The 12,297-nt window shown below is 34.4% G+C and overlaps 1 protein-coding gene across 3 annotated transcripts in view; it reads left to right on the forward strand.

Annotated features, from left to right (window-relative positions):
* The window catches only part of PAPOLG (poly(A) polymerase gamma), a 29,704-nt gene extending 21,614 nt beyond the window's left edge, over positions 1–8,090 (forward strand). For 2 of the 3 annotated variants that reach the window (XM_063077920.1, XM_063077922.1), the window contains 9 exons: positions 294–403; positions 2,108–2,229; positions 2,474–2,649; positions 3,142–3,230; positions 3,309–3,526; positions 4,192–4,257; positions 4,651–4,707; positions 5,375–5,413; positions 6,798–8,090. In XM_063077920.1, coding sequence (XP_062933990.1) covers positions 294–403; positions 2,108–2,229; positions 2,474–2,649; positions 3,142–3,230; positions 3,309–3,526; positions 4,192–4,257; positions 4,651–4,707; positions 5,375–5,413; positions 6,798–6,896 — 976 coding nt within the window. In that variant the 3' untranslated portion in view covers positions 6,897–8,090. The remainder of the gene's footprint in view (positions 1–293; positions 404–2,107; positions 2,230–2,473; positions 2,650–3,141; positions 3,231–3,308; positions 3,527–4,191; positions 4,258–4,650; positions 4,708–5,374; positions 5,414–6,797) is intronic. The other variant, XM_063077921.1, reaches the window with a different exon arrangement.
* The last annotated feature ends 4,207 nt before the right edge of the window (positions 8,091–12,297 follow it).

A 12,297-nucleotide genomic window follows, 5' to 3' on the forward strand; every position in this document is an offset into this window, starting at 1 on the left:
CTTGAGTATGAGTTAAAAGTAAGTACATACTACTTTGGTAGCTCATAGACCCCAGCAAAAACTCCATCACAATATTTGGAGCATCTTTAAGTATATATTCAGTCAGTTATTTTCAAAATCACTTAATCTTCTTTAGGACAGCACAGCATCTGGATGTCAGTTTAAGAATTTGGCAAAGCACTGAAATCTGTATTTATGAGATAGAACAGACATAAGAGACCAAGTTTTAATTACCAAACAGCATCTGTAAAATTGTAAAAAATTAATGGAAATTCTTAAATTTTACTTTATAGCAACAATTACGTATCAATGTGGTTCCTCGGAATAATTTTTCGGAGAGTAGAAAATGCAGAAAGTGTTAACATAGACTTGACATATGATATACAGTCATTTACTGATACAGGTAAGATTTTGTCATCATAGAGCTGTGGTTCTCAACCTTGGCTGTAACTCAGTATCATCTGCCTAGGAGCTGGCTGGTTATATTTCTTAAAGTTCCGCAATTGGTTAAATGTATATAGTACACCCATATTGTGGAAATCTGTGCTATTAAAAAAAAAAAAGGGAAGGTATGAAGAAACAATTTCCAAGATACATTAAGTAGAGGGAAAGTTGCAGAACAATGTGTATAATGTGCTACCATTTATATAAATTTAAAAAGTATGCATGTTTGCTTACAAATGCATCTCTGGAAGGAAACTTAGTTTAAAAGAAAAAAAAAAACTGGCAAAGGTTTTTGCTTCTAGGTCAGGGAACCAGTGTGTCTTAGGGACAGGGGTGAGGAGATTTCACTAAATAATCTTAAACCCTTTGAGTTTTGTACTATGTAAATGTATTATCTGTTTTAAAACAAAAAGAAAGAAAACTCAAACTCTACAGGTGATTCTTTGTGTGCACAGCCAGGGTTTGTAATCACAGTCATAAAGATGACTTGATTTTTATGTTTTTTATATGAAATAAGTATCAGTAGGTACAGATTTACTGAATATGTTTCAGGATCAGTGAAAAGAGTCTTTCACATCTATCCCTTAATAACACCTCTCTGGAATATCTTAATATATCTGTTACAAATTTGGGCTTGTCTTAATCTGGAATAGTGTACATCATACTATTAATATTCTTAGTTTGGCTCATTGGAGTTTTCTAAATTCTTTTGAACTAGTCTTCACACTTATGAAAATGCAGATTCCTGTGCCTCACATTAGAACCATTAAATTACACTCTGAGGATAGAGCCAGAGAATCTGCAACTTGAACAAGTACTCCTCATAATTCTTTTATAAGCAGTCTGGAATGAAAACATAGATATAAATTTTTTTCATTCTAATTTGGGCTCCTATTTTTCAAAAAAGAGAGGATTGGAAAGCTCTGTTGATTATAGATTTATAAAATATTCCTTTTCCAGATAAGGAAACTCGAGGCCCCAAAAGATTAAATAATTTACCACATTTCACAGTAGTTGCTGTGCAAAACAAGCCTCCTCCCATTGTCTTCCGTGGGTTTATAATCTAATTGGGTATTCACAATTAAAGTAAATTAACTAATTTTCTTATAAAGTGTAAAAAGCACTAGATTGTGAATCTAGGGCTGTGTGTATTCTAATCCTGGCAAAGTGTTCAGGACTGTTGAGTCTCATTTCCCCACCTGTACAATAAGTATGTACTGTAGATGATTTCTGAAGTCTGGCATTCTGTGATTGGTGTGGGCTACAATAGTAAAAGAAGCCTTAAGGAGGGAGAGCTTGAATTGCATCTTGGATATTTGATATAAGAATAGCTTAGGTTTGGGCAAGTAATTATGAGGAAAGATTGCCTTTTGGGAAAATAGTGGAAAACAAGATTTGGAAAAAGCCTTTTTACCATACGTTTATTTTGTTAATGACGTTTGATTATGAGATAATCTTAGAAGATTGACATGAAAAGAATAGTTGATTCTTGAATAGGATTGTGACGTGATGGAAATATTTTAGAAATACTCATTTTTGTTTTATAAGAGGTGCATGTGTTGGGGTGCTGTGAAATATTGATGTTATATGCATTGCAGAAAAAGAAAACAGAGCCCTTGGTTCAGAGAGAAGTTTCCTATTTAACATATTAACATTGTTACAGTGTACAGACAGGCAAACAATATAAACATGCTAAAGGAGGGAATGAAAATTGAAGCAACTCATGTAAAGAAAAAACAACTTCATCATTACCTTCCAGCAGAGATTCTTCAAAAAAAGAAAAAGGTGAGTTTCTAATCTTAACTCTCCACTCAGACAAATGATCCTGGGACCAAATTTACATTCTTACAGCTCCCAAACCTATTGGTTTGGGAGAAAAAGAGGGAAAGTATAGACAATTCAATCTAGGACTAAAATCTCACCTTCATTAATCACGAGAGATAATTTGCTTATATGTACTTCAGAATTGAAATCAATCTTTATGTTCTCATTTGCTTTTTTAAATCCTAAAAGCTTTCCTCTCTTTCAGCAAAGTCTCTATGATATCAATCGAAGTTCAGGTGGACTTCAGTCCAAAAGATCATCTCTGGATAGCAATTGTCTGGATAGTTCCAGAGACACTGATAATGGGACACCTTTTAATTCTCCAGTGTCTACAAACAAACCTTCCAAGTCTGATAGTCCTCCTGCAGGAGAAACGGAAAGGTCTGTATTTCAAAATTGTCCTTTCAGTCTTCCATTCAGTTTATTTGAGGATAATGTGAACTTTTCTATATTTGCTAAATGCCCTTTTAGTTGTTAAAAGATTATATTTTACCAGCTGCTGGTCAGTTTCTTGTTTAGAAATACTTGACAATTTCTGGTAATCCTGTGGGAGTTAATATGAGGATTCTTCAAAAAGTTCATGGAAAAATAGAATTAAAAGATACTACGAATCTTTCCATGAACTTTTTGAAGACCCCCTCCTGCAGGCTTATGAGCATGCAAGTCTAGATAAATACACAGAAATACACAGGTTTTCTGCTTAAATTTTTCCTCTTAATTCTCACTGGGTTCTTTGCCTTATTTCTCTCCTTTTACTTCAGTGAAATGTTAAAGTAGGAGTACTTGAAAGAAGTAATCCTAAATGCTAGAATAAAAGTGTTTGAATAAGTAATATTTAAATCACTTAATGATGATAATTTTAACACTTATTAGGAATAGTGCTGAGCCTGCTGCTGTAATTGTAGAGAAGCCACTGAGTGTCCCACCAGCTCAAGGACTATCTATTCCAGTCATTGGTGCAAGTAGGTATATAAACTTATTAGTAATGATTCTATTACATAAATATTTAATTATTAAAATCTTTTTTTTTCCTTTTTCAGAAGTTGACTCTACAGTAAAATCTGTATCGCCCCCAGCTGTGTGCACCATTCCTACTGTAGTAGGACGAAATGTCATTCCTAGAATCACAACACCCCACAACCCTGCCCAGGGACAGCATCTAAATGGAATGTCAAATATTACTAAGAACGTTACAACCAAGAGATCCCATTCCCCATCCATAGATGGGACTTCTAAGAGGTTGAAAGACATAGAAAAGGTAAAGTTACAACTTTGATGGTAATTCAGTAGTTTATTTTTTAATAAGTTAACTTAAAATGGAGCTGGCCAGTTAGCTCAGTTGGTTAGAGCACGATGTTGATAACACCAAGGTTCAGATCATCATGCTGGCCAACCACTCAAAGAAATAAAAAATAAAGTTAACCTAATACCAAAGAAACTCATAGTTCTCCATAGCTTTGTTAGTGTTCCGTTAGGAGTTGACTGTTTGAAAAGAGTATTTACCCACACTCTAAAGGAACAATATTAGTTGTTCATCCTAAATTGAAATTACTAATGTGTCTGAAAATTTGAAATATTGTTATAAGTTTCTCTTTGACTTATAGAAGTCATTATTGGTAACTAAATTTTCTTAGTAGTATTTCTTATGTTATAATGTTGATCTCCCCTGCTTCCAGTAGGTGGTGCTGAAACTGTGTTTTATTTGTTAGAATCTAAATTGATTTAACCGAAAACATCTCTCAAACTATAGAAATTAAAGGTGGCAGTTGAATTTAATCTAATTTAAATTATCTTCTCTCACCAACCCACATTTGTGGTAGTTTTTGATAATAGTCTAGTCCCTAATTAATCTCTCGATTTATGTAGATTTGTATGGTTTTTATAGGGACATAATAGCAACTTATTTTAATGTTTATATTTTAGTTCATTCGACTTGAATCAACATTTAAGGACTCCCGTGCTGCTGAAGAGAGAAAAAGAAAACCAGTGGTAAATATAATTAATAGTGTGCTTCAGAATATTTACTTTTAAAGAGCCATGTATCAGGAAAAGTACAGGTTGAGTATTCCTTATGTGAAATGCTTGGGACCAGAAGCGTTTCTGACTTTGGAATATTTGTGTACACCTACTCGTTCAATATGTCTAATCCAGAAATCTGAAATCCAAAATGCTCCAATGAGCATTTCCTTTGAGCATGACCTTTGAGTTTCATGTTGGTGCTCAAAACATTTCGGATTTTCAGTTTACGGATGCTCAACCTGTACTATATTAGAAAGTAGGTCAGATTAGATCAGGTTTTGGTTATGCTTTATTTCAAGTAGGAATAAACCTCTGCATGTAGGAAAGAAAGTTTTCATTCGTATATAATTCTTCTGTTTTTAGGATGCCATTGGAGGAGAATCTATGCCTATTCCAACTATTGATACATCACGCAAAAAGGTAAAAGTCTTCTTCATAGGCAAATACGTAGGTAAAAACTCAGGTAGTCTACAGGTACAAAAAGCTTATTAAGAGCCTAGCACTGGAAAGAAAATAAAAGAGAGAGAGAAAAGAAAGCCTAGCACTGGAAAGGGAAGAGGTAAGATTTTGTCCTGTCCTCAGGGACCAGCAGTATAGTTGGGGTTGGAGATAGCAAACAAAGTATATTGTCCTGAATGTACATACCTCAGAAGTCTAGAAAAGAGGGAATAGTTTAAGATGACTTCATGGTATATTTAGATTATTTTCACCCTTTGTTTTTTATTTATCTTCTAAGAAGCAGTTGGGAGCTCAGCACAGAAATTTTTTTTTTTGCTGGCCGGTACAGGGATCAAACCCTGGACCTTAGTGTTACCAGCACCATACTCTAACCAACTGAGCTAACTGGCTAGCTCCAGAAATTTCTTACCAACACCTGATAGCATATCATTTGTTGTGTACCACTGCTTACTGTGAAAATTTAAATTTGATCATTAGGAACCACACATATTAATATTTTGGAGGAACCAAATGTAGTACATAGTAAGTGCAGGTAACTCTTGAACAGTGTGGGGGTTGGGGTGCCCACCCCTGTGCAGTTGAATATCCGTGCGTAATGCCACTTACATATGTCACATGCTTTCCACAGGGGGGTTGCTGCCATGCACTGCACAGCCTAGCCCCACAGGTAACTACTTAACTACTAATAGCTTACTCTTAGGTAGGCTGCTTAACTGTTTAGGTATGTCATGTATTCATGTGTTGTTCAAGAGCTTACTGCGTCTTTAAAACATTAGCTAGAGCCCCTAAATCTCAATTTAAAAATTTATTCTTTAAGAATTACTATTGAAACTAATAATATATAGTTTAAGCATGGTAAGCTAATAAGCAAGTGTTCAAAAATCAGCCTAGTGTAGATCAGAGGAAGTCCTTCTCTGAGAGTTTACAGTGAACAAAATGGCTTATTTTCACCCCTCCCATTAAAGAATAAGGTGCTTCTCATCATGATCAGCTGTCACCCGGTCAGGTTCCCCAGGGTGTATTGGCCATTCTAAAGCAAAATAGTATCCGCACATGCTATTAGTTGTAGAATTTATAAAATTTCTCTTTTGACATAAGACTGAGTTATAAAAAAATAGGTGTATATGTGTGATAATGGAAAAAATTTGAGGTAGATATTAAAATATAAAAGAGTGAAATGACATATCTGGGCTTTTAAATATTTCAAGTATGAAGGATAAGTGGATAAACCAAGCAAATGTGGCAAGATTTTAGTAATGTCTGAGGCTTGGATATGGCATCTAAATCTTCATTGCCCTATTCTCTACTTGTGTGTATATTTGATATTATTTGTAATGGTTTTGAACGGATGTAGATATGAGATAGATAATTGTTTAGTGAAGGTAAAATAAGGGGAAAATTAACTTCTACAGTATTCTCTTGACAAGAAACTAAGACAGTTTTTATGACACAAAAGTTTGTATTTAGGGATCTTTCTTTGTTTCTTGGTTTCTTAGATTTTGCCCTTATTCTATAATAATCTTTAATGTCCTCAGAATTCCTCACACAGATATAGCTGAATATCACCATCATCAAAGTTACCTAGCCTGACTACAAAGTTCAGTTTTCCTGAAAACTTGAGTATCTCACAATTCGTTTACAGTGTTCTTCTCCATGAGTGGATTACAGAAATTAAGGGAGGGACATAACTCTCAGACATCAAATTTTCCTCCATAACACACACTCATTTTTCACCTCACACCCCAAGAGTTTCCTGTTTAGTAACCATGCACTTCCTATTTCTCTTTACCATTGCCTGACTTTAAGGAGGACTGTGTTCTTCACACATTTCTCAGTCAAGAGTGTCAATTGATTTAACAAAATCTTCTTTTCCTATACATACCACCAAAAGCAAGAAATGAACACTGGAAGATATATTTAACGAAGATATACGTTTAGGAGGTTAAGGGATTTGGAGAAAAACTCAGAGTTATGTGACTGATATACTAGGTGGGCCTTTATAATATGTATGTATATGCTTTTCCTTTTTTGTTTCTATTTCTTTGTAATAGAGACTACCCAGTAAAGAACTACCAGACTCATCATCTCCAGTTCCAGCAAATAACATCCGTGTCATCAAAAATTCCATTCGACTGACCCTTAATCGGTAAAAGCAGTGCCTCCTCACTTAAGTGAACATACAATCATGTAGTGGCATAGACGCAACCACTCTTATTAAAATAGAAGTGGCTGTCATACATAAAATAAGGTGAAAGTTACAGTCATCAGCCTAGCGACCTTGAAGTGGTTTTTCAACTCTCACACTTTGACCTGCAGATGCTGTAGCATTCTGTCACTGATTGCTACATATACTTCTCTGAGGATCACCTGCTGTCAAATTGTCATCTACAATATTATGGTTTTGCATTTGGAGGTTTTACTGCCTTAACTTTTGATGCTTGTTTCTCTGTTATGGGAACCAGTTCTTGGCCACCTGGACACTGATAAAGCAAGTCCTGAACTCCTTTTTTTTTTTTTTTTTTAAAGTCTCATGTTGTAATCATTGTATAGAGCTGAAAAAGTTGAAAAAAAAATTGTCTTGTAATTTTCCAAGTGTTAACACATTTACTTCAGCATTGAAGCCACTTTGTGAAACCTGAGATAAATGAATGTGAGGTATCTTTTCTGCTTTCCTCATTTGTGTAGATGTACTGTCCTGTTGATTTAAATTATTTTTTCCAGATTGGCACATGGAATATTTAAACTTTTATTTTTTTTGTGCCTTTCTGTCCAAATGTTGCATAATTACCAGGGAGGATTAGTCCAGTGATTACATAAGAGTTGGGCACCATAAATTCTCTATATTTTGCCTCCCATGGAGGCCTTAGAAATGCATCTTTATTAAAAATTAAAATATAACCAGGATACTGAAAGTCAGTATATGAATGGTAAAATTGTTACATATCCTATCTCATGTCATTCTTGTTAGTTGATTGGTATTTTTTACTGAGGAGCAACTCATTTCAGCATCAACAATAAGATACCTTTAAGTATGGCAAACTTGTATTTTTGAGATGTAAAATTAACTCAGCATGATAATTCCTGACCATTACTTACCCCACAACTTCAAACAGTTTCTTCACGGACTAGGCATGCAGAAATAAGCAGTGGATTTTATTGAAACCTAAAGGCATTTTTGAATGACATTGTTACCATTAATTGGCTCAGGACCTTTGTAATTTTTATTTAACTATATGAGTTGTCTTTTTTTACACTGCTTTTTTCAATGCATTTCTTAATATTTTTTTAAGTTTCATGAATGCATGCTCAGTTTATTAAAATCCATAACCATGTAATTCTTGTAATATGTTGATTCAGTGTTTTGTAAATGAAGTCGTATGTATTTTCAGAGTATTTTTGTATGTACTGTAAGATACCATCTTTTCAAAGAGAAACCTTTAAAACCTTTACTGTCTGTCTTTAGTCTAATTTTTTAAATATGGATTATGCTTGAATTATTATATTTAAAATGAAAATGTATGGATTGCACAGCCTGGAATGCCAGTAGATATTACCTTCTTCAGCTCTCACTTAGCATTAGTATTTCCAGTAGGAAAAACACAAAATGCTACACTTAATAATGCAGGGGAAATACCCACCATCTAGCCAGGAGAGAAATAGCAGTTCATTCTCTCTTGCAAACCCTTTACTGTTGAGTTGAAGTTCTTGAATTCCAGTTGTCAGCAGTATCTTTCCCTCTCCCACTCTTGTTCTCTGACCTCTACGTCTCTGAAATGCAGATTCTAGTGTTTAACGTGTACAAAGGAAAATGTGAAAGAAACTTCTCAGAAGTAGAAAAGAGCAAGAAAAAGCGATTGTTCCATTATTCACTTTTTACATAGCTGCAAAAGACAAGAGTAAAACCCCATAACCAAATTGTAGCTTCTTTGGCGAAGCCATTCTCTTAGCTGACCCTTTTCCTTTATTCAAATATTTTGGGATTTGTTCTACAAATATTCTATTTTAGCAAAAGTGAGTGATTATGAAAGGACTGAATAATTGTCACCTGACTTCAAACCGAAAAATTCTTTAGTAAGGGATTTGATTAAATTTTATATGCTTGATGTGTGTGCATTTCTGTATTTAATATCCCCTGCTTTTAAATCAGCCTTCAAAGTCTCTCTAAGAATTCCTATACATCCATGTTTACCCTATTATGTTAACAGATTCTTTGGAGTGACTAGTGAGTTTTACTTTAGCAAGAAAGCAACAAGCCTAATATTTGTACTGTAGTATAGTTATTTCTTTTGTATTGAGTCCATTCAACATGGTTGATGGCTGAATATTAGAATCCTCAAAGATAGCATTCTTCAATTGGTAATTAAGGAGTTGATTAGATGCTTTTGAGGTGAGGGGTTTGGTCAGAAATGAAGTGTTTTCTACCCTGACCAGTAGGTAAAACTTTCAGTAAGTACATTTTGTTACCATAGTAGGAGGCCTCCATTGTACTGGTTCCAAGTAAGTAAAAGGAGAAGGTATAGCCCAGGATTGTATGTTATGTTCAGACACACTAAGTACGTGTGTTTGTTTTCAAGTGTGAAACTACACCTAGAAACTTATAAAGTCAAATAGCCTATTCCTCAATATATAGACACATGTTCATTTTTACAAGGTTATTAAATTTTAATCTGCTCATTTTTTAGTGACTAGCTATGGAAAATAACTATTTTCCTTTGATATATACTATCTGTTAGTTTAAACCTTAGGGACTTAACCCAATTTGAGATAGAAGGTACATGGCTCAAAACTTTGCAAAAATTGGAGCAGGAGAATGAATTTTAAAAGTCTACGTTGGTCCTTAAAATAAGAGTAACTTTGTCTTAAGGCAGCAATTTAGTAGCATTATTAAAAGGCTTACTTAAGTAGCAATTAAGTGAAGATGGGCAATGTCAAAATGGGCTAAACGTATTTTACGCTGTGTCCCACAGCTTTGAAATAGAAATTCCTAACTTGGGGATCGTGAACCCTTAGGGAATCCTTTGTAATTGTATATAAGAAGTTTTTGCTTATATGCATTTTTCTGGGTGGAAGTTCATAGCTTCCGTGAGCTTCTCAGTGCGGTTTATGAAAAAAGATGGATGGGGGTTAGGAACCACCAGGATTGAATAATGCTGGAATATTTAGAATTTCCTCCATTTGATTTTGCTGGCTCTTAACTAGTAAAATGGCCTGATGGAGGACTCTGGAACACTGAATTTCTAAGTTTCTTTACATAGTTAAGAGGAAGCATCGTTGGCATGTAAAAAATGCTTACTATCAGATTTACAAATATCCTCATGTTAATTTAGATTCATTAACAGGGTCAAACTTCAGTTCAACAAATTTCAACGTAAGATTGATCAGAGTACAATAGCTTAGAATGATAATTAGAGATAGTAGAAAATAGAATAAATCATTAAAGATTGTAACCCATTGAGTTCAGGCCAGAAGAGACTGTATAAACCAATAAATAGGAGAGCTCTAGTTAAATATTTTTTCTATAAATAAAATTGTGTGTGTGTTTAAATAAACTACCCATTAAATTGTCCAAAGCTTAGAATTTAAGTTGGTCATGATGATAGTTACAAATAGTGCAGATGATGGAAGAAAACCATTCTCGATAATGGTAACTATTTCCCTAGGATTTTTAAAAAGAATTGTACAAGGTCACATCCTTCCCAAATTCCTTATTTTTTCTGAAATAATTTTATATTTGAAATTAGTTGAACATAAGATTATCATAATCAAGCTTGCTATAATTTTTAAGCTATTGCTGCATTTTAGCAAAGACCCACATAATTTCCTTATAAAGTACTTAGGATATCTTTGAGGTAAATGGTGCTACATCACTCCACAGTATTATGTAAAAATGAATGCAGCTGCTGTTCCTTTTAGATAGCTGTTTGTGTAGTTCATATTTTTCCTGCCTTTTATTTGGATTGTCTTATTTCTTAGTTGTACATATGAGCCTCATTATTTGTCTGGAATAAGTAATCAAATAAACTTGCTTTGATAAATAGGTGATGATTGAGTGATATTATTTGGGAGTAATGCAAAAATACCAAGTCTTTACTTAGCTATTTTTCAAACTGACAACGAGTTTGGTCATTTACCACTCAGACTCTTAATGGTAGATAATGGTATCCACTACCCACTTAAAATGAAAGCAAAACTCAGACTCAGTTCGCCTCATAGAATCATTTAGTAATCATTTATTAGAAGTAGTAGCACAACAGTTTATATAATCTGCTCTGTAAGCTTAAAGTCCCAACTTTCTTCTCTTTTTGGGTGGTCTAACCACACTTTCATGAAAGGGTCACTTGAGGTATCTGTGTCAATTATTGGGGGCAAAGTTCTGTCACCCTTGTGGTCAGCATGAGGCAAACAGTCCTCTGTACTAATGGCTGGACACGGGTATGTTTAGCACTTAAGCCTTGGGTACCATTCATACAAGAATGGGTTACAGGGCTTGTTACGTTTTCATACCTCCTCTTGTAAAACTGGACTGACTTGCTTGTAGCCAATCCACACACTAGTTCTGAATTCACAGATGAGTATTTGTGTCTACGTAATTAAGATTATTAGCAAGCCACTCATGGCACCAATGGAAACACATTTGACATTTATTAAGTTAATTAGCAAAGTCTCCTGTATTGAGTTAGCTGTTGATAACAAGGGCTTCTGGTAGTCACTTGTGAAGTGTGGGCCTCCTGATTGGGTTGCCAGCTGGCCATCCCTGGAGTATAAATTTCCAATTGGGACAATTCACGGCTCCTAGAATATAACTTATAACACAGTTATCACACTGTACTCAAATGTTTTGAAGTGAATTAACAACCTAACAGGTTCTTTGTGGATCCACGTGCTCTATTAAGGGCAAAATATGATTTATTGCTTTTAAAACCCCTATTCTAAAAGCCATCTTTCAAACCATATGATTCAGCCAAACTGTTTTACTTCTTGCAACCCCTTTCTTACCAATCTTTGATTACTGACATTTTGGGCTTACTGCTGCATAGAGCCTTCCATGATACCCTGGCCAGAGTGAATTACTCTGCCTTTCCCAATATGTTACTTGTATCATATAACATTTAAATTATTCTAACTTGTGTAATGTTCAGTTTGCCTGTTTCCCTGATAAGATTATAGGTTTGAGAGTAGTGACCTTTATCCAAAAATCTTTACGTAGTGAATTCCCAGGAAATGTTGAAGAGGAAAACAAATGAGTCTCTGGTTTGGGGTTTGTTGTTGTTGTTGTTGTTGTTTCTTTTAATTTGAATAGGATTCTCTTGAAGAAAGGCCAGATGAAGGAACCAAGATACAAGAAGGTAAACAAAACAGTAAAGGCCATTAAGACACTTGTCTTCCAAACTTTAATTGTAACCCTTAGTAAGAAATAATTTTATATTGCCAGCCAGCACATGTGTACATATATATTAATATGTGTGTATATATAATTTATACATGTATACATACATATATAATTTAAACAAGCTCACAAAACAATGTTTCTCTTTGTGTGATACAGACTGA

This window comes from Cynocephalus volans, chromosome 14, assembly GCF_027409185.1.
Source record: "Cynocephalus volans isolate mCynVol1 chromosome 14, mCynVol1.pri, whole genome shotgun sequence".
In the NCBI taxonomy this organism is placed as follows: Eukaryota; Metazoa; Chordata; class Mammalia; order Dermoptera; family Cynocephalidae; genus Cynocephalus; species Cynocephalus volans.